The sequence below is a fragment of the Mixia osmundae genome (genome assembly GCF_000708205.1).
Source record: "Mixia osmundae IAM 14324 unplaced genomic scaffold scaffold_1, whole genome shotgun sequence".
In the NCBI taxonomy this organism is placed as follows: Eukaryota; Fungi; Basidiomycota; class Mixiomycetes; order Mixiales; family Mixiaceae; genus Mixia; species Mixia osmundae.
Window position 1 is genome coordinate 1,341,484 of NW_014575563.1, and position 20,143 is coordinate 1,361,626.

Sequence of the window (20,143 nt, forward strand, 5' to 3'; positions counted from 1 at the left end):
GTTACCAGCCAAAGACAACACGCGCCTTTGGGCTCTGAGCCGAAGGCCCGGACAGCTCACGTTCGATATGTACACCTGCATAGCCTCTCATGCACGGTACAACGCAGGCTCGGGCGATGGCGAGGGAGTAGGCAAGTAGGACACGCCGCTCCTGAATCTCACCTCCCTCGCTGTGCCTGCATACGCGTCTCGCGCACTCGTCGTCGTCGAACAGCCCGAACCTTTGGGCGTAGCACAGTGACGAGCGAGATCTGAATAGCTTGTAGACCGGCCAGATTGCAGAGCGCGTAGAGCAGCTTGGCGTGCCTGATCGGCTACTGCCATTCTCGACATCGCGTCCGTCATTTGCTCGTCCGAGGTCTCGTCTCTGGCTAGAGAACGCGCGCAGACAGCGGGTAGGGCAAACGAGGATCGTGCGATACGTGATAGACCGGCAGGCGAGTAGACGATATGATCCACAGAGCGAGCTTGGAGGGCTGAACCGGCAAATGTATCCGCGCCGAATGCTGGCGAACGTGGCGTTGTTGGCCAGCTAGGACCTATGTGCTCTCTCGCTTTGTCGCCTGGAGATGGGGCTCGATCATGTACGCTGCCGCAATCGGAAAATGCCGCTTTGTCTCTGTAGACAAAATGAGGCTGAAGCTGGTGCGTGCTCGCAGTCAGGATTGGCGCGTCGACTGCATTGTACACTTGAGCGATGCGATCGGCAGGCCAGCGAGCCCTAGTTGCTTGGACGTGGGTCGAGCGCGATGGATCGTGAGACCTAGCCGAAGGACCAACAGGCTCGTCGCGCGAAATTGGGCGAGCGGTCGTAGTGCCCGGGCCTAGCGAAGAGACCGCATGCAGATTGGGACAAGAGCTGGAAGCGCGCAAATGATCCGATGGGCATGGTACTGCGAGCTGACGGCTCGAGACGGAGACGGGCATCGCTTTGCTCGTTGCATCTGCTATTCGTCTGACTCGGTTTGCGCGCTGCCATTCGATGGCTGCTTTGAGGGACAATGACTGCTCTTCGGCTTCCTTCATCATACCCTTTGCCGTGATCTGTGCAAACGGAAACGAGTGGCAGGTCAGCAACAAGGCGGTGGGGGTGAGGGGACGCGTCGACGGCAGACAACAACACGGTTGCAATGCGGCACAGCGACTCGTTTTCGTCTTGTTGTCAATATTATTTGCGGTTTCTCTTGCGTCCGCTCCTGTTGTCAAGCGTTAGCGACTGGATCTGTTGAGGACTGCGAGGAGACGTGCGCTTTCAGATGGGCGCGCTCTTTGCTCATGAGGTCGAGGTCCATATTATCGGCGGGTTGGAATCCAGACGAAAAGGCTGGCGTCCCGGTTGCGATGACTTCGTGAGCAGCTGCTAGCCGTTGTGCTTCTAGCTTGTTCCACCACTCTGCCTGACCCGTTCTGTGCGTCAAGCTGCACTTGAGCCTCAGATTAGGCTCGATAGCAACTCCACGCACTCTGCCTTGCGCACAAGGTCGATCTGCTCATTGAGGGCACCCAAAGTAGCCTCAATCCGTGTTTGCCATTCTCGCAGGTTTTCGGAAAGTTCGACGACACCTTCGGGGTAGCGTACGTCGCGTCCGATGACCTCATCGACCAAAAAGCGCGAGCGAGCTTGATCCAGTCGGCCAGAGAGGACCTGAGCATAGATTGTCCTTATGATGAGATCTTCGACCTCGCTCGTGCTTGTGAGCTCGAGTGCTTTCATGAGACCACCTGCAGGCGGGCAAGGATGCTAAGCATGATGACGATCGTCCTGGAGCACGTCTGACTTGCTATAGGGTAGCACGCGATGATCGGACGCTGCAGAAAGCAGGGTGAGCTGCTTCAGCTTTATCTCTTGCGCAGGGTCGAGCTTGGGCAGATCCGGCGTCGTCGATACTGCGAGCGAGCTCACGTTCAATCTGGATCGATATGTACTCGGAGCAGACTGACCCGCTTGCCTGTAGTGCGAAAGAGTCCCATAGGCAAAGATCTCGAGCAGCTTGTGGTGCCCACTGTGTGTCTCGGAGTGGGCTAGCTCCCTGATTGATGGCATGTCGAGCAGTTCGCTGAAGAACCAGATCTCTGGGCTTGCAGTGACTTTGGCGGTAAGCTGAGCCAGGCCTGCTCCTCGTGCCGACTTGGCGAGCAACAAGTAGGGCTCCAAGACGGTGTGAGCGCTCGCGGCTGTACGTGAGACGTCGGTATTGCCTGCCGCATTGTTCGTCGTGCTCGCTCCACCCGTTGCCGCTCGACGGGCTGCTTCTGCTGCATCTGGCGCTCTGACGCTGCTGGGATCCGTTTGGAAGTCGGACAGTCTCGTTCGGGCTGCGAAGTCGTCATGAACTGCGGCCATGTTGCCGATGATGCTCTTGACAAGTCGTCGAGTCGCGACGGAGCAAAAGAGACGAGTCGACCATCAAAGTGTGACGCAATGAGTGAGCCAAGGCGGAAGAAGCAGAAGCGACAGAGTACGCAGAGCGATGTACACGCTTCTCCCTCAGCTTCAGCAGCTAGGGGGGCACTCGAAGGCTCCTCCAGCAGCGGCACAGTCACGACTTTGCATGTTCCCTCTGACGCATCAGAAAACTCGACGCTCGCCGTTCTCGGATCCTTCTCTGCGAGCAAACCTCCTAGGAAGCTCAAGTTTGACCATGTTGAGGAACAGAGAAGCTCCAAGAGTGCCGTCGTAGCGAGAGACGGAGGGATCGTCTGGGAGAGCAAAAACCACATGTCGCTCAATCGCAACAGACCGGGCTACGCTTGCAAGCGAGTCGAGCACAGCCTCCTGTACCATGTGTATGCTGACAGCGTCTGTATCTTGTCGCAGGTATCTGCTCGGCGTACGCAACAAACGCACCAATCTCGTCACGCTGTTCCCTACGCGACTGCATACCATCCATCAATCCATTCCGGCTCATTCGGCTGCTTTGCCAGATGAAGACGAGGCTCTGCCTGACCCGCTTGCACGAGACTATCGCGGAGAGCGTGCTAGTCTGGGCAACGCTTTCGGCACACGCAAAGCACAACGGGCCATTCTTGCAGCCGAACGCAACCGACTCGACATATCAGAGGAAACGCTGGCGACAAAGACGCAACCCTACCTCGCACCTGAGCTGCTCAGAGATGATGAGGATGAAGTTGCGCAAGAGGCCAAGGCCGCTCTTGTCAAGGCAGCCCAGGAAGACGCCGCCCTCATTCCACCTTTCGATCGTGAAGCGACGGAAGTAGACCAGATTTACCCCATGTCAACGCTCATGCCGGATGAAGAGTTCAAGGCGATAGACTACAGAGTGTTTGGCCAGGCTGAGAAGATCGAGGAACGTCTAGCACTCCTGCCAACGCTCAAATCCGAATTCGTCACCAGGCGGCTGCGTGCTGTCTTGCCAGAAGGTCGTCGCAACAAGCTCAGTAGTGCAGAGAAAAGGCGGATCCGTCAGGTCGTCTACTTGTCCTGCCTGCATGCTTTCCGTTCAGGCCAAAGTGTAGGCAAAGATGCAGTCGCCAACCGCTTAGGCTTGTTCGGCAATCCCATGCTCGTCGAGCGCTTCATCGAACGTTTCACAGAGAAAGGCAGATCAGGCGGGCAAGTCTTTCTTCATGCTCATTTGTATTCATCTGACTCCCGAGCAGTCCACAAATGACAAAGGCATCCCAAAAGAAGCTCAACAACTGGATCCTCGTCTGCTGCCTTGTCATCGATGACTTCGATCTCGACGTGCAGAGTATGGCCGACGATTTTGGCATCAGCGCAAAGAAGTTGGTGCGGGCAGCTTCTGAGCTAGACATATGCTCATAAATCGCTTTGTCCCAACAGGATGACACTCTCGCTCTCTGCTCTGGGCTGCAAGATCGTCAAGCCAAACGCTGCGGATATCGTCCGACTTAGAACTCGTGTCGGTACTCACGGACAGCCTTTCAACGAGTCGTCTCGTCGCGCGGTCCTCCTCGCACCCCTCACGTTCCCAGAGCTGCGGCGCGGTGGACCCATACAGCGCTAGACCTTAATGCATTTGCACTTAGGACAAATAGTCGTTGAGTGACTCGCCCAAATGAGCTTCGATCTGCGTGACGAGCTTGCGAGCTGCCTTATCGACGCCTTCTTCGGGCTCTTCGAGCGCTTCCAGCAGGAAGGGTATGGTCTCGCCTACATGAGGGAGCAGCGCTTCGCCCTGCTGTCGCCAAGTCGCCTCTAGAGCTTGCAATGCTGCAACGCGAACGAGCAGATCCTCCGAGCGAGTCTTGACCAGCATCGCCTTATTGTGAGCCGCAAAGGCTTGTTCGTAGTTCTCGAGGCGCATGCCGAGTTGCTTGATGCAAGCCAGCGCTGTATGAACTTGCTGCTTCGACAGACGAGAAGCAAGGTTGAGTTGGTCAACGATGGGCTCCGCAACCTTCCGGAGACGCGTATTTGACCAGAAGTCTGCGTCAAAGTCAGAGATATCTCGCAAATGAGTACGGGAACGCACCTGTCTGGTCATGCTGGAAAGCGCCCGTCAGAGTTTCCAGGACATTGGTCCACAGAGCCGGATGCGGCAGGTTCTTCTCGCTTGCCATGCCTTCCAGCAAACCGGTGGAATGATCAATCACAAACGCAAGCTGCGGCACAAAGATCGACTGTATGGACGATGGATCAGCACTTGGCTGCAGATATCTAACAATGACTCACCTTGAGATTCTTGACAAGCGCGCTCGTGATCTCGAAAAAGGTAGCGTTACGGTTAGTGTATGCCTTTCCAGGCTCGAGATCCACCGCAGCCCAGTCATAGAGGCGCATAAAGATGGGTCGGAACGTTGTCTCACTGAGTTTGAGCACCATCTGGACGAAGGCGCCAACTGCCGCATGTTGTTGCTCGACAAAGCTAGTCTTCTGCGACGTGACCTCAAAGACCTCAAGCATCCAGCGAAAGACAGTCTTGCCTAAATTCGCCAAATCTGCTGGCTTGATGATTCGCAAAACTCTGCGCAAAAGGCTGAGGACGACATCGAGCGTTTTGCTGGTTACATCCGACAGCGAGTGTCCAATTGAAAGGAGTGACGTGATCATCAAGCCTGCATCGAGATGCTTAGCCAGGCAGGCGGACAGTGCAGCCATGTTGTCCTCGGCTCCATCGTAGTCTGACGCATCAACAAAGATGATGGCGTTGACGAATTCCGGCAGCTGAGGCGCGACAAAGACAGGAAGAGCACGAATGATTGTCTCGAGCATGCTGACGGCGCCAGTCACGATGCGCATGTCCTGTTGCCGTCCGCAAAGCAATTCCAGACCAACCGCTACCGCGCGAGTCACGGCAGGGATCAAGCGAGTCGGCATGCGCTCAAAGCTTGACTTGAGCAATCGTAGATAGCTCAAGCAGATGGCAGAGTCTAGAGTCTTCTCAGGCAGCCGCTCGAGCATAGCGCTGGCGAGGTCTGACACGAGACCGTGATGAGTATCGCAATCGATCGTATCGACGACGACAGTAGCCGTTGAGAGCTCTGTTTTGCTCGGCTCTCCACTTGTAACAGCATTACACACGACGCGCAGCGCTTGTGCAGATGCAGCATCGAGCTGAACACGTCGAGCAGGCTTGACGGTTTGCAGCTTTTGCGCGACGACGGTGAGCGCTATGGCGATATCTGCCGAGCTCTTGGACTGCAATAAGTCGGTAGCAATCCCTGACAGAGCCTCGGGAGATAGATAGGCTGTGCTTCGGCGCAATGCTGATCCGTTGACATCTCGTGCAATGCCACGTTTGATCACACGCAGGCTCGAAATCTTGACGAGGGCCAGCGATACTGTTGTGAAGACGACATCAGACCGCTCTGAGCGTCCGGAGATGATCATCTTGCTAATAGCCACATCATCGAGCAGGCTGTTGAGGCAGATGAGTATGTTGTATAAGCTTGCCGCCTGCGCTCTGTCAACGTGTGACGGCTGCTCTTCCGAGCGAGCCTCCTCGATGGCTTGCGCAATCTCTTTCGCGCTCTCAGATAAGCGCTGAATCGTGGCAAGCGCCGGACTCAGCCCAAAGTATCTGACGAGGGTGAGAGGCAACTCGAGTTGCTCGTTGACGGTGACCATATCCGCCTTGACGAGCTTTGTGCCGAGACGGTCGATGAGGAGCAGACATGTTCTGGCCAAGAAAGTCTCCGGGCCGAGAGCTTCGACGAGATCCATGTAACACTTGTTGCGACGATGTCTGGGAATGTGAGCAGCAGCGTCAGTAAAGACGCTGAGCACGTCCGCTACGTCCGAATCCATCTGGTCTGTCTGTGCGAGCAGTGCAGGCGCCACGCTTTTGATCGTTCGCTCGACAATACGCACTGATGCGGCGTCGTCCCGGTTGAGCATGTTGGCGCCCATGAAGGTAAAGATGGGCACGATGCTGGCAGCGACCGTCTCGGGGACGAGTAGCGCCAGGCGCGAGACGACTGACAGAGCGCGACCTATAGCTTGCGGCGTCTCGAAAGCCCGAATGACGTCCAGGACAGCTTTGACTTGGGCAGATGCTGCTTCCGGCACCAGTATAGTAGTCTCTGAACGCGACAGCAGAGCATCCGCGACATTCAGTAGGGCTTGTGAGAGTCCGACCGGATCATAATCAGTGCTCGAAGCTTGCTGAAGGACCGTAGAGAGCGTTGTGAGAACACCCGAAAGAAGCCGGGAGGGCTCAGGCACTTTCGCTACGTCTAGAGCTTCCAATGCGGCCATGAGATCGTACTGCGAGAGCGATGCTTTGGCAGAGGCCACGCCCTTTGCGCGCTTAGCAGTACGTCCTTTAATCTGATGAGCGCCGTCATAAGCTGATAGGAGCTCGAGTAAAGTGTCTGTGTGCTGAACTTGCGTTCGCAATGAAGTCTGCGCCAAATCGACCAGCGCTGCCTCGACCAGCGAGCGCGCGCGAAGAGTGGCCTGCAGCAGCGTCAACCGATCTACCGTCTGTAGCTTATTAGCATACTGCGGAGCGACTGCCAAGACAGCTCCTTGAAGGGTTGAGTCGTACGGGCTGCCTGTAGCTCGTGACAATGCTTCGCGGATGAGCGGCAGCAAGTCCGGCGAACGGGCGATAGTCGTGGGGGAGCAAGATGAGACAATGGACACGAGGGAGTCGAGATAAGCGGCGAGCTCGGGAGCACCCGCATAGGCGCTCGCAGACTTGAGAAGCTTGACGTGGCTCTCTATCCTATGCTTGCCTTTGAGACCGCGCAGCATGGTGAGCAGACTAATGCGGGCAGATAGCAGCGGGATCGCGTTGATGTGCGAGTACAGAAATGGCAGAATCTGCTTTTTGACAAGCGAGCTCGTTGCTGCACTCGCCGCCAACTCCACATGAGAAGCTCCAAGCGCTGTTGCATCCGCAACAATCGCACCCGCCTGACCGATGATGGTGTCGATATACTTGCTCAGGCTGCTTTGATCTAGACGCAAAAGTGGACCTGCGAAAGCGCTGGCATGAATGATCATCTGGGCAAAGACCGATAGGCTCCTACCTGCAATGGATGTGCCATAAAAGACATCCGCTGCCAGCAGGTCCTGCGAAATTGCAGCTGACGCATGTATAGCTTGCACGAGTTGCACAGAAGCTTGTCGGAGCTGGGCATCGGCATCACAGCCCATCGACAGGCAAAGTGGTAGCAGCATTTGAAGGTCTTTTGTTACACCGGTCAGCCGTAGAGCTTCGATATAAGCCAGTGAATCTTGAACAGCTGCTAAGCGAGTCATCTTTGTGATGCTGACATCTGACCAGATTGCAGCGAAGAATGCTAGAGCATCCTCACGCAAGTGACTCAACAGGCTTGCGACCACTTCCTGACCATGTACGCGCGTACGCATATGCTGATAGAGCGAGCGGGCAAAAGAGGCGTATTGAGCAGCGTCTGAATCGATGTCGACTGCCAGCCAACACCATCTTGCCGATGATGGTGGAGTTAGATGTGCAGCAAATTGCTGCAGAGTAAGCATCTGCGCCGAAGCGACGAGATGCTTGTCTATCACGCCCGACCATATATTGCCAATTATCTGCTCTGCCGGCGCCGACGATTGTATCGTGGGATTGAGCAGGCGACCCGCATGGGAGAGCAGCGTCGGAAGACAAGCTGCCGACGCTGATTTGGAAGCCTTGGCCAGCGCCAGATTTGCCAGTACTCGTGCGCGATGCGAAGGCGATTGCAAAGCGACTACAGAGGCTTGCTGAACAAGCCTCGGTTGATGCAGCGCCTGTCCAATCGAAGCAGCGAGGACCTCGACGGAGTCAGAGGTCTTGATCTTTTTTGAGTTAACATGGGTAAGGCAAGTCTCCTTAAGGACGGCACTGTGCTTGCTTAGTAGCTGACAAACTGCCGTGACGCCAGCAGCGGAATCTTGCGAGGGGAGCAAGAGCGGCAAGACAAGTGTAGCAACTGCGAGTGAACGTTGCTCAGCTGACGAGTATCTCGTCGCAAGAGGACCGATAGCAAAGCGAGCCAGCGCCGCTGCGGCGTCCGCATTGACTGCAATATCGTCATTTGGAGTGAGCGCAGCAAGCAGATCGTCGAAGCTGAGCGCGGCGAGCAGAGGTTCTGCACGAGCGAGGAGAAGCTCGGTCACTTTGGGCTCTTGCTCTGCCAGACGGGCCATCAATGTTGTGCGCAGCTCATCGGTGGTTACCATATCAGGCTGCTCGAGGAGCTTGCCTAGGCTATCAAGTCGGTAGGCAGTATCGTGGCTATTGAGACCGACGAGAATTGCTTGACGCGGGTTGCTACTCATCGAGACGCTCTGTGCTTGTGCTAGCCTTGCCTGTGCGGAGAGAGACGGAGCAGCCGACAAGGCTGACTCGATGAGAAGAGGACTCGATTGAATGAATCTAGCCAGGAGTGCTGTCGCATTGTCGTTGTCAGATGAGCTCGCAAGCAAAGCTTGCAAAAGAGCGCTCTGCAGGCCTGCTGGAGCTTGTGGCTGAGCCATACTGGAGCAGATCGTTTCAGCACGCGCGTCTTCGGTAGACAGCACAAGCAGTCGAGGTAATATAGCCGCCATTAGGCTGCTGACATCGTGCTGCTGTGCAAGGTCATGCAGGACATCGCTCAGGCTCGGCATGCCCATGAGACCTTCTACGATCACCTCATCGAACGGGGGTGGATCCGCTTGGGCCGACAGGACAGAGACGAGCGAGACGATGATTGCTTCGTCATTCTCGCCCATTTGTGGGCGACTCGTCACGAGCAGGCGTGCAAAAGTGAGCAGGCCAGATGCTTGTAGCTGTACCTTCGCGAGCAATCGACTAGCAACGATCATGCCGGCTAGTTGGACATCCTGAGCATTCTGTGCAGCAATGGCAGCGGTCGCTTCTGGCCACAAGATGCTCATCTCGTTTTCCGTGATCTCGTCGCGCGAATCGATAAACCCGACGAGTGCCGACATCCAGAAAGTTACGAGTGCTCGATGAGCGCAACGCCGTTTTGTGTACTTTGTCAGGGCGCCCACAACCCATCGAAGGAAAAGCGCGTCTTTGCTCATGCTAGCCAGTAAAGTCGGTCGTGGAAGCGGCTGCTTGCTTGTGCGGACCGGGACGAGCTCGCTAAGCGTTCGTACTTGGTTGACATCGCATATTTGCAAGATCTGAGCAAACTGATTGGTCGTGTGGTACGGCAGAAAGGCCACCAGCAGATCCGACATATTGAGCTCATTGACTCTGCGTTGGGCCAATCGTTAGCGACTGTTGAACACGCCGAGATGTGCACGCACCGGAAGCGACGTATGAGCCATTCAATGAGATAGCCAGAGGGCTTGAGCATGAGCAAAGGGCTGATCACTCGCAAGACGGCCTGCAAAGTCTTGTCAAGCTGCTTGTTCTGATCGGCTGTCAGCAAGGCTCTGTCTGTCCGCTTTGCATTCTCGCCAAAGAGGGCTTCCTCGTATTCTTCGAGTCGACGTGCCAGCTTGAGCAAGGCAAGGAAGCCATTATGCCCCAGCTGATGGACTTCTTCCAGCGAAAGAGCAGCAGCATCTCTTGGCCGAAACAAGTAGGACGGCGTCGACTTGGCTTTTGTGGACAGCCGTGTGGCATCAAGCGACCTTGCTTGGAGCGCTTGGAGCTGGCCCGCTAGCTGTGAGGCCATGACGACGTCGGCAAAAGTTTTTGCTTGTGCCTGTCTTGGACCTGCCAGCGCGAAGTCGCGAGCCGGCCAGAGAACCGTAGGCTTGTACGCAAGACAGGCAGCACTCACTCCGCACCCATGCGCCACGGCCAAGCTCGATGCCACGCTCGCTCGCTCTGGCAAGATTGACGGCCGATCAGCCTCGTTCGGCGCTCTAGCGAAAATAGTGAGCGTTTGACATGTGGCCACTTCATTGTAGGGCAAGCTCACGCTCGCAAGCCTCGCAGTCATTTGTCACTCTGGACGAGCTCTGTGCTGGTTGAGTCAGACGAGCTCGACATGTCACAGCCAGCCAGTCCGCTGGGAATTGCGATGCCGTTCGCTGGTAGGCGATCGAGCATAGGCGGAAACGAGCCAGCGTACTATTTCAGCAATGCTGGCGAACATCGGCGCACTGGCTCTTATGGCACGAACAACCCTTACTCTGGCTCTCCACGAGCAGTCACACCCTCTAGCATGAGAGGTCTGCACTCCAAGAACGGATCTCAGCAGTCTTTGCATAGAGTCGGCAGTCTCTCTGAAGCCGGGAGCGGTCCACCGAGCCCAGGCTCGTTTCGAAGAAAGCCTGCGCCGGCCATCGATCCTGAGCTCGAGGCCGCACTCCTGGCAGCAGGCGGAACGCCCATCACCAATCCACACGAGAGTTTTGCCAGCTCCGACAGCTACGCTTTGCCGTCTGCAATCGGCTCATCAGCCGGTCGCTATACGCCCGGATCAGATCATATGGCTTCGCCCGTCTCGCCCGGTGCGAGATTCGGACATAGTCCAGGCGCGGTTTGGGGACTCGTGCCTGGAGAAAACGGCGTGAATGTCATCATGCCCGATGCGCCCGTCGACCTGCTCTCACATTCACCGCGTCATTCTCCTGTGCTACAAGGGCCGAGGAGGACATCCAGTCGATCAGGCCTGCGCAATGATGGCACCGACAACGCGCCTCCCTCTCCTTCGAGCCGGTACGCCGGCGCGCGCACCTCAACCTCGGTAGATCGACTCAGCAAGGGCTACTTTCCCTCGCCGCCCCTGTCGAGCACGAAAAAGTTCTTTGTGCCCACGCAGACGGAACCTCAGCAGCAGTACAACTCGATGGCCACTTCGCCTTTGGCGACAAGTCCCGGCGTCTTCCCCGCGGGCAGGATGTCGCCAAAGTTGGCAGCTTCAAGCGTGCCAATCATCGATAGACCGCCCGATAGATCTGCCAGTCCGTCATCGTCGATCAGTAGTAGACGCAGCGGATCGTTGCACTCGAGCTCTCAACAGGACTTGCTGAAGAACAAGCTGCCTTCGCCTATCATTGGCGCGCGCACCTCTTCCTTCGATACAAAACAACGCAAGCAAGCGTACCTGAGCCCCCATCGAACGAGCTCAATCTCTTCACTCAATTCGTCAGTTGTCAGTCGGTCACCTCAGTACTCACCCACAATGTCCAACAAAACATACGATCTTGGCCGAAAGCAGCCGCCTGCGATGGATCCCAATTCGGACGAACCTTTGCCCCCTTCTGCCTTTGCACTAGCTCATCCGCACCTGGTCGGCCAACACGGATCTTCAAGAGCATCGACAGCTAGCTTGGTCAGCGACAATTCCGATGTATGGGAAGAGGCCCCAGAATTTGGGAGCGAACTCGGTAGCCCGAGGCGCACGAGCTTGATCAGTATGGACAGCAACCCTGCGAACAGCGCTGCTGGCCAGACACTCGTCTTTCCGACTGCTCAACAAAGCGCAACATTAGACGAGTATAACGAGAAGACTCCCATGATGGCCTCTCAGTCGATGCAGACTCAGCAAAGCGAAGCGATGACATTGCTTGCTTCGGCTATGGGTAAGCAATTTCTCACCTTTTGATCCTCGTCACTGACGCCTCGGGCTGTAGGTTCGACAGCCAGCGCTTCGACAATGCCTGTCGCGCATACACAGCTTTGGAGGGACGTGCCTGAGCCTGCCCTCATTTCAGAAGAAGCCGATCCGAGACCGAGTCAGTCATCAGAGGCTACAGCCGTACCTCGTGAAGCTGCGACTGTTCCGACGGGTACGAGTGAAGCAGGCCAGGTCCTTCTCCCGCCTGGAGATGTCGACAGCACAGTCTACCGCGCCGGTAGCACTCCTCCACCGCAGCGGCTGCCTCTCGATGCACCGGACAGCGCAGTCGCCATGGGAGAGGACGACGTCAAGAAGAAGACACGCGCGTTCAGTCCTCTGCGTGCTTCTGTCGGTCGTCATTCGCTCGAGGCAGAAGAGACGGAAGCATCAGACATTGTTGCTCCTCTACCTAGACGTCGAGACGCCGCGCAGGCGCGCACATTGGTCGATCCTTCCGGCGAGCTCGATGATTCGACTTATGCCGGTCGTATCTTCGCCGGTCCTCCACGCACCAGATCGACCTCGCCTGCTGCCTCACCCGCTCTCTCGCGCTCGGGCTCGGCTGAGCCTGAGGAATCTCGCAATTGGCGCCAAGAGATCCTACAGCAGGCTGTCGGCGCATCGTTCGCAATACAGACCGACGATCTTGCCATGCGCAGTCGATCACGTTCTGCAAGTAGGCGCTCGCCCAAGGTCGTCAGCTTCGTCGAGCCTCACGACGTAGAGACATCTGTCACATCACTCAAAGGGCTACGTATTGTCTCACGATCCGAGCCGCCTTGGGATCCTTCGGAGCCCACTGGACCCGTTACCGCTGGCTCGCTACCTGGATCATCGCAGAATTCGCCCAACCGCTCTGGAATCAGGCGGATGTTTAGTCAAGATAGTCAGACGAGCAAACCGGCCAAGACGCTCGATTTCGACAGCCTCGGCAGAAGGGATGAGACGATTCGCAAGACGCTCACCTCGCCTTTGCTCAGCGAGAACGCCGACGAGTTGACGTCCCCAGAGGGCGACGAGTCGCGAGAAGACGTCGAAGTATTGCGCAATGGTAACGTCGCGCCCAGACCAGACTTCAGTACGAGCGATCCTACACGAGAAGGCAGAAACATGAATGCATCCCGGATGGCTCTGGCCAATTCCACATCTTCCCGCCCCGACTTTGACGACCTTGCGCCTGCCGTACGCGACAGCGAGGCCAACGGGGTGCGCTCGAGTCGATCTTCACTGCTCGGCATGAAGATTGGCTCTAGCTTTTCCGCTGCTCATAGGCGTACGATGTCGCAAGAGTCGCAAAGCTCGTCGATACTGCAAAATCTGGCGCCTGCTTCGTCATCATCTATCAAGACGAAAGCTCGCAGTAAACTCACGAATCCCTTTGCGTCGTCAAAGAGCTACGTCAATCCGGCGGTGACACCTAGTACTGTGCCTTATGTACCCTTTGCGCCCGAGGCTGGCGTTCGGCCCAGCGCGGCGCAAGAGTATGCGGCCCAAGCAAAAGCAGCCATGGCAGAGCCAAAGACTGCAACGTCGACCAGTCGACGCATGTCTTCATCATCTTCACAGCAGCAAGCTATCGCGCCCCCCGTCACTACCAAAAGGAGTGACGGCGTGGCCAAGCTGGCTGATCTATTCGCACAACATCAGGAAGCGGAGAAAGCACGGATCAAGTCTATCGCTGCACGGGAAACTGGTGGTATCAGTCAACAGTAGTCCTTTCATCGTCGTTGTATGACTAAAGAAGAAGATGCACTTTTGTCTCACACTTACGCGCTTTCTGGCCTTTGCTTGCACTGACTCCTTGACCGAGACAGCGGCCGACTCACTCGTGCGATCAGTCTGACAGCATCGGCGAGACTCTGCAGGATTCGTCAGCTTCCGCCAGACCCGTCTGAGCCGCCCGCTGAGCCGCATCGACGCCGAGTCACGATTAGAGCGTGAACACCGACGACAGGGCGTCGCACAGGCAGGCGCACAAGTCGCTACCTGACAGCTGCGCTTGTGACTGTGGCTACTCCTATAGTCCAGCTGAGGGCAGAAGCGGGACATTGGAGCATCGCTACCTCAGGCCAAGCCAGTCTGACATTCTGGGCGGGTCGGTTCTGAGTCGAAGACTACTTCGTGCGAGAGAGGTGCAGTCAGCTAGGAGTGTCTCGACAGCACACAATGTCAGTTCAGCCAGCTATTGACAGTCCGGTGAGGTCTCAGAACGGTACAATGCTGGGCAAGGTCGACTCATCTGGCAGTATATCACCTCAGACACTTCGCACGGCTGCATTCACGAGCACCGTTGAACATGTACGGACGAGCGATGGGCCAGCGGTGTCCATCAAGACTGAGATGATCGAGAGCTACTCTGTCGAAGAATCTGGCAGCCCTGAAGTGCAGAGGAACTCACCTGCTGAGGAAGAGAGCAAGAAAGACCCCAAGATTGAAGGCAGAGTATTGCGTGCAAGGAACGGTTCGGGTCATACTCGCAAGCCATCACTTCACATGAAACTAGAGCCCCGTCGGAGCAACAGCATCAAAACTGAGCAGGACGATATAGACGATTTATCGCCCTCCAGCTTGCCGCGCACGCCAATCGCGAGCGGGAGCGCTCTGCTCGATGATGACGCGGATGACTCGCCAGATGATTCCGTAGGCCTCTCTCGCAGGTCGCGCAAGGGCAAAATGCCTTCGGTCACCATCGAACGGCAGATCGTCTGGGACTTTCCTCTCGCAGAGGCAGAGGTACAGTCCAAAACTACCAATCTCCGGAACGACCTGAGACTCTGCGCAGGCGCTCGAGACCTTCGAGATCCTAGATGACTGTAAGTATGCGTCAAAGGCTCATGGGGCCAGCGGGTCAAACGAAGAAGAACAATCCTGCGAATGCGACTATGAGCATGGTACGCTGCTTGCGAACCAGATGTCGTGCAAGCTAACATTTTGCTCAGGTCTTGATGCGCCTAGCTCAGCATGCGGGACAAATTGCATCAACCGTCTCACTCAGGTCGAATGCGTTCCCGGATCCTGTCGATGCGGCAAATATTGCACCAATCGACGTTTCCAGCGGAAGCAGTACGCCAACATTCAGATCGTCGACACTGGCATGAAAGGCTTTGGCGTTCGCGCTGCAGAAGACATGCTCAAGTACGTCCACGCTGTCTCAGTCAGAGCCTCTGACTGACCGGAATGAGCTAGAGATGCGTTCGTATACGAATACATAGGCGAAGTCGTCGGAGCAGGACAATTACAGAAACGCATGAAAGACTACTACGAAGAAGGCATCGAGCATTTCTATTTCATGGCTTTGCAGCGAGAAGAGGTTAGCTCGCCGCTACGACTTCTCGAGTAAGCTGATCAGATCACAGTTCATCGATGCGACGAAAAAAGGCAACAAGGGTCGGTTTCTGAATCACTCTTGTTCGCCCAATTGCTATGTCTCGAAATGGGTCGTCGGCGAGAAGATGCGCATGGGCATCTTCACCAAGCGCAAGATCCAAGCAGGCGAGGAGCTGACTTTCAACTACAACGTCGATCGCTATGGGTAAGATTGACTCTTTAGCACTCGAGAGGCGCTTACGTTTCGCATCTGACAGGCATGAGGCCCAGCCCTGTTATTGTGGCGAGGCCAATTGCGTCGGCTTCATCGGAGGCAAAACACAGACAGATCTGGCCGGCATGGACCAACTTTACCTCGATGGTCAGCGTGCTCTTCTTCGCCGCATTGTCTCCCGCTGACTGGTATGCAGCTCTGGGTATCTCTGATGAAGTCGAGCATCTTGGCCTGAAGGGTTCCAAGAAGAAACGAGGCAGCAAGCTAGACGAGGACTACAAGGCGAGTCGTGCAAGTGCGCTATGTAATCGCGCTGACTCGCAGGGTCTTGCTCACAGCCCATCATTCTACCGATCCATGAGGACGAAGTGGCGAGAGTGGCTACTGCGGTCAGGCAAGCTTCGACGAATAAGAACATACTGAGCAAGATCATCAATCGCATCAAGATCACGCAAGACCAACACATACAGCGTCAAATCATGCGACTGCACGGCTTCAGTCTCATGAATGGCGTACTGAACGAGTATCACGACGATCCGAATCTCGTCAAAGAGGTTCTCGAGATTCTGACGAGATGGCCACTGCTCAAGCGCAATAAAGTCGATTCGACTAAGATTGATCAGACCGTGCAGCGCTTTGTCCATTCGGAAGATGAGACTGTGAAGATCCTGTCGACCGAGGTATGCCTCTTCATTCGAGATGCTGAGCGTATTTTGACCCCCGTCGTGTAGTTGCTGTCATCATGGGAGGAGCTCGAGGTGGCCTACCGGATACCCAAAGGCTTAGCAGAGTCCGCGGATGCTCTCATGCGTACGAGTGCCGGCGACACCGAAGTCGACCGCAAGCGAAAGAGCATCGAGCTGGACAAGATCTTTGCACAAGCTAAACGACAGAAAGTTCTGGCAGACACTGGCGGTGTGCCGGAAAGCTGGAATATGAAGATCAGAGAGCGGACACCCGAAGCAGATCGACGTCCCGTTGAGCGAGCAACGCCGTTGCGGAAAGGCTGGGAGTTCACAGTGATCGATCGAGGCGATGACAGACCGGAAAAGCGGTACTTTTACGTCAACGATCCCACGCAGAAGGAATTCTCGCAGATTCCGGCGGACGCAGCCGAATACGAGGAACATATCGAAGTCAGGTTGCGGCGAGAGCGGGTAGAGGAGCAACGGAAGCGTGAGGCTGAAGAAGCCGAAAGGCGCAATATCAGTAACATCATCTCTGCAGCGCGGACGGCTAAGCAAGCAGACGATCAGACTGCTGCTGAGATTGCTGCTGCCACATCGGCAGCTGAAGCCGCTGCAAAGCTCAAAGCAAAGCCTATCAAGATCGTCGACAAGGACACTCGTGTTCGCAAACTGCTCGGCAATTACGTCGTCGAGCTATTCAACAAGTATCGAAAGAACAAGACGCTCAAGCTGAACGATGCAGAGTTCAAAAAATATGCCAAGCACATTACCGACGCCGTCTTTGCCAAAGAGAAACGAAGCGATAAGTATGCCACGACAGAGTATACGAAACTACCACCTCACAAGGAGAAGAAAGTCAAGGAATACGTACAGTCGTGGATCAAACGAAGACACGAAGAGCAGAAAGCGCAGAAGCATCGTGCAACGGCCGCTTCCGTCTCATCCGCTTCTTCCGCCTCACAGCACGGCGGCGCTACGCTCGATGAAGCTGCCGATGCGGTGCCGGTCATCAACGATGCCGAATGCGACGGCGAACCTGTCGCCGGCTCACCTGACTCTGATCTCGACGGAGCTCAATCAACGTTACTAGGAGGGGACGTCTCGCAGCCTGCACACGCCGACGTTGACGGGGACGACCTTGATGGCTCGCCCGTTGGATCCGGCTTAGATCAGAGTCTAGCTGCCTAAAGCGCTCACTGTAGATGAAACTGCATCCCTTCATGAATCGCTCGTTACAATCTCTGAGAAAGCTCTACTAAGCGCGCGTGACAGTGGCCATGATCAAGCCAGAGGGTGATTCGACGGGCTGGAAGACCTCTGCCTCTGCTGGCTTGAGATTAGGCAGACCCATGAAGTCAAGATTGACGGCATGGTAGTGCTTGTTGGGCAGCTTGTAGGAGACGTCATAGACTTCCTTGTTGTCACTGATGATCTTCTTGCACATGTTGTAACTGGTCAAGTGTCAGCCGTGTCCTACTCTACTTGTGCAGGGCCCTCACAGCGTAGCCTGAACACTTGCACTCTGATCTGTGGCAAAGGTGTCCAATGTCGTGTTGCGCACGGAAGTGGCGATGGCGGCAAAGTCTATGCCAAGCTTGTCTAGGCGGGTCAGCGTCAGGGGCTGCGGCGGGAGCGTGATGGTGTACGAGCAATCTACAGAGGTCGACAAGATCCTGTCGCTCACATCTGCGAGATCGTTAGTGCCAATGACTGCTGAACAGAATAGTGAGGCACCTGGCAGTGTACGATATTCGTCTGTATAGAAGTTTTCGAATGCAGAGCCACTGCTCTTGAGAACGAGCATATCTGTGATGCCCGACTTGACAGTGGCAGAGATAGCGTCGGTGCCCTTTGTCGCGTCTACGATGACGCCAATGAGACGCTTGTCATCTCCGTCGCGGACGAAGGAGTGAGGATGAGCTTTGCCGGTCTCGGTGACGTTGATGCGAGTCCATTTGTGCTGGATGATGTCGATGTGGGCTTTGTGAATGTGAGCGTACTTTGTCACAAAGTGGATGCCGAGCTCGAGAGCGAACAGCTCAGGCGACAGGACGTGTGCTGACTTCTTGGCAAACACTGCAGGTCGATTGAGCTTGCTCCTGCTCTCTGACAGACTTGTGCTCACCATTGACGGTGTTCTTGCAGCTGTCTGTGGCTATCACAACAGTGTTGTCTGCCTGGGTATAGCTCACGTCGATATCCCTGTATGCGGCACAATCAGTCAGTGTGACTTTCATGCGCAGATGAGGGCCTTGTCGACTCACCCCTCGAGCGTAGCGCAGACTGTGTATTCGACCACATCGTGGTGCGTCGGACCCCTGACGATGCGGAAGACCCGAACTTTGTCCTTACCATATCTCGCGTACGTCAGTTTGACCTCTGCCATCTTGACAACAGCGAACAGTCGAATTTGAGCAAGGTCTGATAGTCGAGATAGTCGATGGGTGGGCATGCTCCTTATCGACGCCACCCTCGGGCAGATGCCCCGGGCACGCGGCATCGTCTCCAGGTGGCGTTCAGCAGTCGTCGACCTGGACGGGCCACGTCACATCAGTACATGACTCAAAAGAAACCATCGCTCGTACTCTGACCTGGCCCGCGCATCTGCGTAGTTCATGCGCTCTGCTCGAATGGTCGACAAGATCTCGATCCAGTTCTTGGGCACAAGCGCCGGCAAGGTATGACAGCCGATCGGTCAGGCGCACACACTCTCAGTGAGCAGACAGGTAGCCCTGCAAGACTCGCAATGTCTCGTCCCTCGCGCTTCGACTGGATGGAGATACGATCATCTTCGACTGCGGCGAGGCGACACAGCATCAGCTCATGAAGACGACGATCAAGCCATCGAGCATCTCTAAAATATTCCTTACCCATACGCACGGTGATCATGTCTTTGGTCTTGTGCCGCTCTTGACCTCCTTTGGCCACTCTGGTCACATCGTACCTGGAGAGCCGCCGGCCTATATTGATGTGTACGGTCCGAAGGGCATCAGAGAACTCATCCGCACAACGCTGAGGATATCTTACTCAACATTGGCAAAGCGATACCGCGTGCACGAGCTACTCTTTGCGGAAGAGCAGCCATACACAAACTCTGATATGCACTCCTCAGAAGATGAGGGTACTGATGTGCATCGCGCGCCCGATGGGACTTGGCCAGTCTGTCATACCGACGACTTTGTGGTCAAGGCTGCTCCAATAGCGCACACGGTGCCTTGCGTAGGGTACGCAATACAAGAGCGAGCACGACGGGGCAAGTTCGACATGGCTCAGATAGGTCCTAGACTGGGCGCAAATGCAAAAGCGCTCAAAGCACGCGGGATGAGCAATCCACATACCCTACTAGGCGTGATACAGCGAACGGGCGAGCCTATTACGCTCCCAGATGGTACTCGGCTGGATCCTCCATCCGATCTGCCTGGTCGCAAGATCGTCATCTTGGGCGACACATATGAGCCTTCCGAAGAAATGGCTCAACTTGCGCTTGATGCCGATCTGTTGGTGCACGAGGCGACCAACGCTTGGCTTCCGCAGCACGGGGCAAAGCCAGAGGATACCATGGAAAGTGTCCGACAGCAGGCTCGCGATCGGGGACATTCTACAGCCGAGGTGAGTTGCCCTGCTATCTGCGATCGTTAGCACACATTGATATGGCCACAGATCGCTGGCGCCTGGGCGCACAAAGTCAGAGCGCGCGAACTCGCGCTCAATCACATCTCGTCACGCTACAAAGGCCCCGTCGACGGAGAGACAGCGGAGCCGGAGACTCTGCAGATCATGGATGCTATCAGCAGGCTAGCATCAGATGCTTGGCGAAGCGGCAAGCAAGCCATCGTTGCGAGCGACATGCTGACAATCGACGTCCCGTTACCACCGCAACCTCAGGCCGGAGCCCCGGCTTATTGATTTTAGACTGCAAACGCCTTTCTTGTGTGATGCGTGCACA

The 20,143-nt window shown here is 55.8% G+C and overlaps 8 protein-coding genes across 8 annotated transcripts; 4 read left to right on the plus strand and 4 right to left on the minus strand.

Moving 5' to 3' along the window:
* Position 1: 1 nt before the first annotated feature.
* On the minus strand, positions 2 to 1,441 carry L969DRAFT_152404 (uncharacterized protein). The gene is made up of 2 exons (XM_014715585.1): positions 1,249 to 1,441; positions 2 to 1,196 (listed from the first exon to the last, which is right to left on the minus strand). Exon 2 carries the CDS (start codon positions 1,027 to 1,029, stop codon positions 88 to 90), a length of 942 nt encoding a protein of 313 aa, XP_014571071.1. The 5' UTR covers positions 1,030 to 1,196; positions 1,249 to 1,441; the 3' UTR covers positions 2 to 87.
* On the minus strand, positions 999 to 2,390 carry L969DRAFT_152547 (uncharacterized protein). Its single transcript, XM_014715586.1, has 5 exons — positions 1,942 to 2,390; positions 1,783 to 1,887; positions 1,464 to 1,722; positions 1,249 to 1,407; positions 999 to 1,196 (listed from the first exon to the last, which is right to left on the minus strand). Exons 1-5 carry the CDS (start codon positions 2,342 to 2,344, stop codon positions 1,169 to 1,171), a joined length of 954 nt encoding a protein of 317 aa, XP_014571072.1. The 5' UTR covers positions 2,345 to 2,390; the 3' UTR covers positions 999 to 1,168.
* Positions 2,113 to 4,022, plus strand: L969DRAFT_84315 (uncharacterized protein). Its single transcript, XM_014715587.1, has 4 exons — positions 2,113 to 2,757; positions 2,819 to 3,574; positions 3,622 to 3,747; positions 3,806 to 4,022. The coding sequence occupies exons 1-4, from the start codon at positions 2,330 to 2,332 to the stop codon at positions 3,987 to 3,989; spliced, it is 1,494 nt and encodes a 497-aa protein (XP_014571073.1). The 5' UTR covers positions 2,113 to 2,329; the 3' UTR covers positions 3,990 to 4,022.
* L969DRAFT_91903 (uncharacterized protein) lies at positions 4,008 to 10,071 on the minus strand (the record flags this gene model as incomplete). The annotated part of the gene is made up of 5 exons (XM_014715588.1): positions 4,008 to 4,411; positions 4,458 to 4,605; positions 4,658 to 7,407; positions 7,462 to 9,644; positions 9,698 to 10,071. The coding sequence occupies 5 exons, from the start codon at positions 10,069 to 10,071 to the stop codon at positions 4,008 to 4,010; spliced, it is 5,859 nt and encodes a 1,952-aa protein (XP_014571074.1).
* A 318-nt stretch (positions 10,072 to 10,389) lies between these two features.
* L969DRAFT_43724 (uncharacterized protein) lies at positions 10,390 to 13,680 on the plus strand (the record flags this gene model as incomplete). The annotated part of the gene is made up of 2 exons (XM_014715589.1): positions 10,390 to 11,929; positions 11,981 to 13,680. The coding sequence occupies 2 exons, from the start codon at positions 10,390 to 10,392 to the stop codon at positions 13,678 to 13,680; spliced, it is 3,240 nt and encodes a 1,079-aa protein (XP_014571075.1).
* A 453-nt stretch (positions 13,681 to 14,133) lies between these two features.
* On the plus strand, positions 14,134 to 17,556 carry L969DRAFT_606822 (uncharacterized protein; the record flags this gene model as incomplete). Its single annotated transcript, XM_014715590.1, has 9 exons — positions 14,134 to 14,700; positions 14,750 to 14,858; positions 14,907 to 15,102; positions 15,154 to 15,277; positions 15,324 to 15,499; positions 15,552 to 15,655; positions 15,705 to 15,790; positions 15,847 to 16,188; positions 16,240 to 17,556. The coding sequence occupies 9 exons, from the start codon at positions 14,134 to 14,136 to the stop codon at positions 17,383 to 17,385; spliced, it is 2,850 nt and encodes a 949-aa protein (XP_014571076.1). The 3' UTR covers positions 17,386 to 17,556.
* Positions 17,412 to 18,583, minus strand: L969DRAFT_57050 (uncharacterized protein; the record flags this gene model as incomplete). Its single annotated transcript, XM_014715591.1, has 5 exons — positions 17,412 to 17,648; positions 17,697 to 17,883; positions 17,932 to 18,273; positions 18,323 to 18,399; positions 18,462 to 18,583. 5 exons carry the CDS (start codon positions 18,581 to 18,583, stop codon positions 17,453 to 17,455), a joined length of 924 nt encoding a protein of 307 aa, XP_014571077.1. The 3' UTR covers positions 17,412 to 17,452.
* Positions 18,584 to 18,812: 229 nt separating this feature from the next.
* Positions 18,813 to 20,103, plus strand: L969DRAFT_91907 (uncharacterized protein; the record flags this gene model as incomplete). Its single annotated transcript, XM_014715592.1, has 3 exons — positions 18,813 to 18,875; positions 18,928 to 19,806; positions 19,858 to 20,103. The coding sequence occupies 3 exons, from the start codon at positions 18,813 to 18,815 to the stop codon at positions 20,101 to 20,103; spliced, it is 1,188 nt and encodes a 395-aa protein (XP_014571078.1).
* Between the last annotated feature and the right edge of the window lie 40 nt (positions 20,104 to 20,143).

Bases quoted from the DNA above. Each gene is read 5' to 3' on its own strand.
- L969DRAFT_152404 (XM_014715585.1), bottom strand. From the start codon at position 1,029: ATGATGAAGGAAGCCGAAGAGCAGTCATTGTCCCTCAAAGCAGCCATC.
- L969DRAFT_84315 (XM_014715587.1), top strand. From the start codon at position 2,330: ATGAACTGCGGCCATGTTGCCGATGATGCTCTTGACAAGTCGTCGAGT. The intron at 2,758-2,818 runs GCGAGTCGAGCA...ATCTTGTCGCAG, and splicing joins AGACCGGGCTACGCTTGCAA to GTATCTGCTCGGCGTACGCA. The intron at 3,575-3,621 runs GCAAGTCTTTCT...ACTCCCGAGCAG, and splicing joins GAGAAAGGCAGATCAGGCGG to TCCACAAATGACAAAGGCAT.
- L969DRAFT_152547 (XM_014715586.1), bottom strand. From the start codon at position 2,344: ATGGCCGCAGTTCATGACGACTTCGCAGCCCGAACGAGACTGTCCGAC. The intron at 1,723-1,782 runs GCAAGTCAGACG...GCCCGCCTGCAG, and splicing joins TCATCGCGTGCTACCCTATA to GTGGTCTCATGAAAGCACTC. The intron at 1,197-1,248 runs GCACGTCTCCTC...GCTTGACAACAG, and splicing joins GAGCGCGCCCATCTGAAAGC to GAGCGGACGCAAGAGAAACC.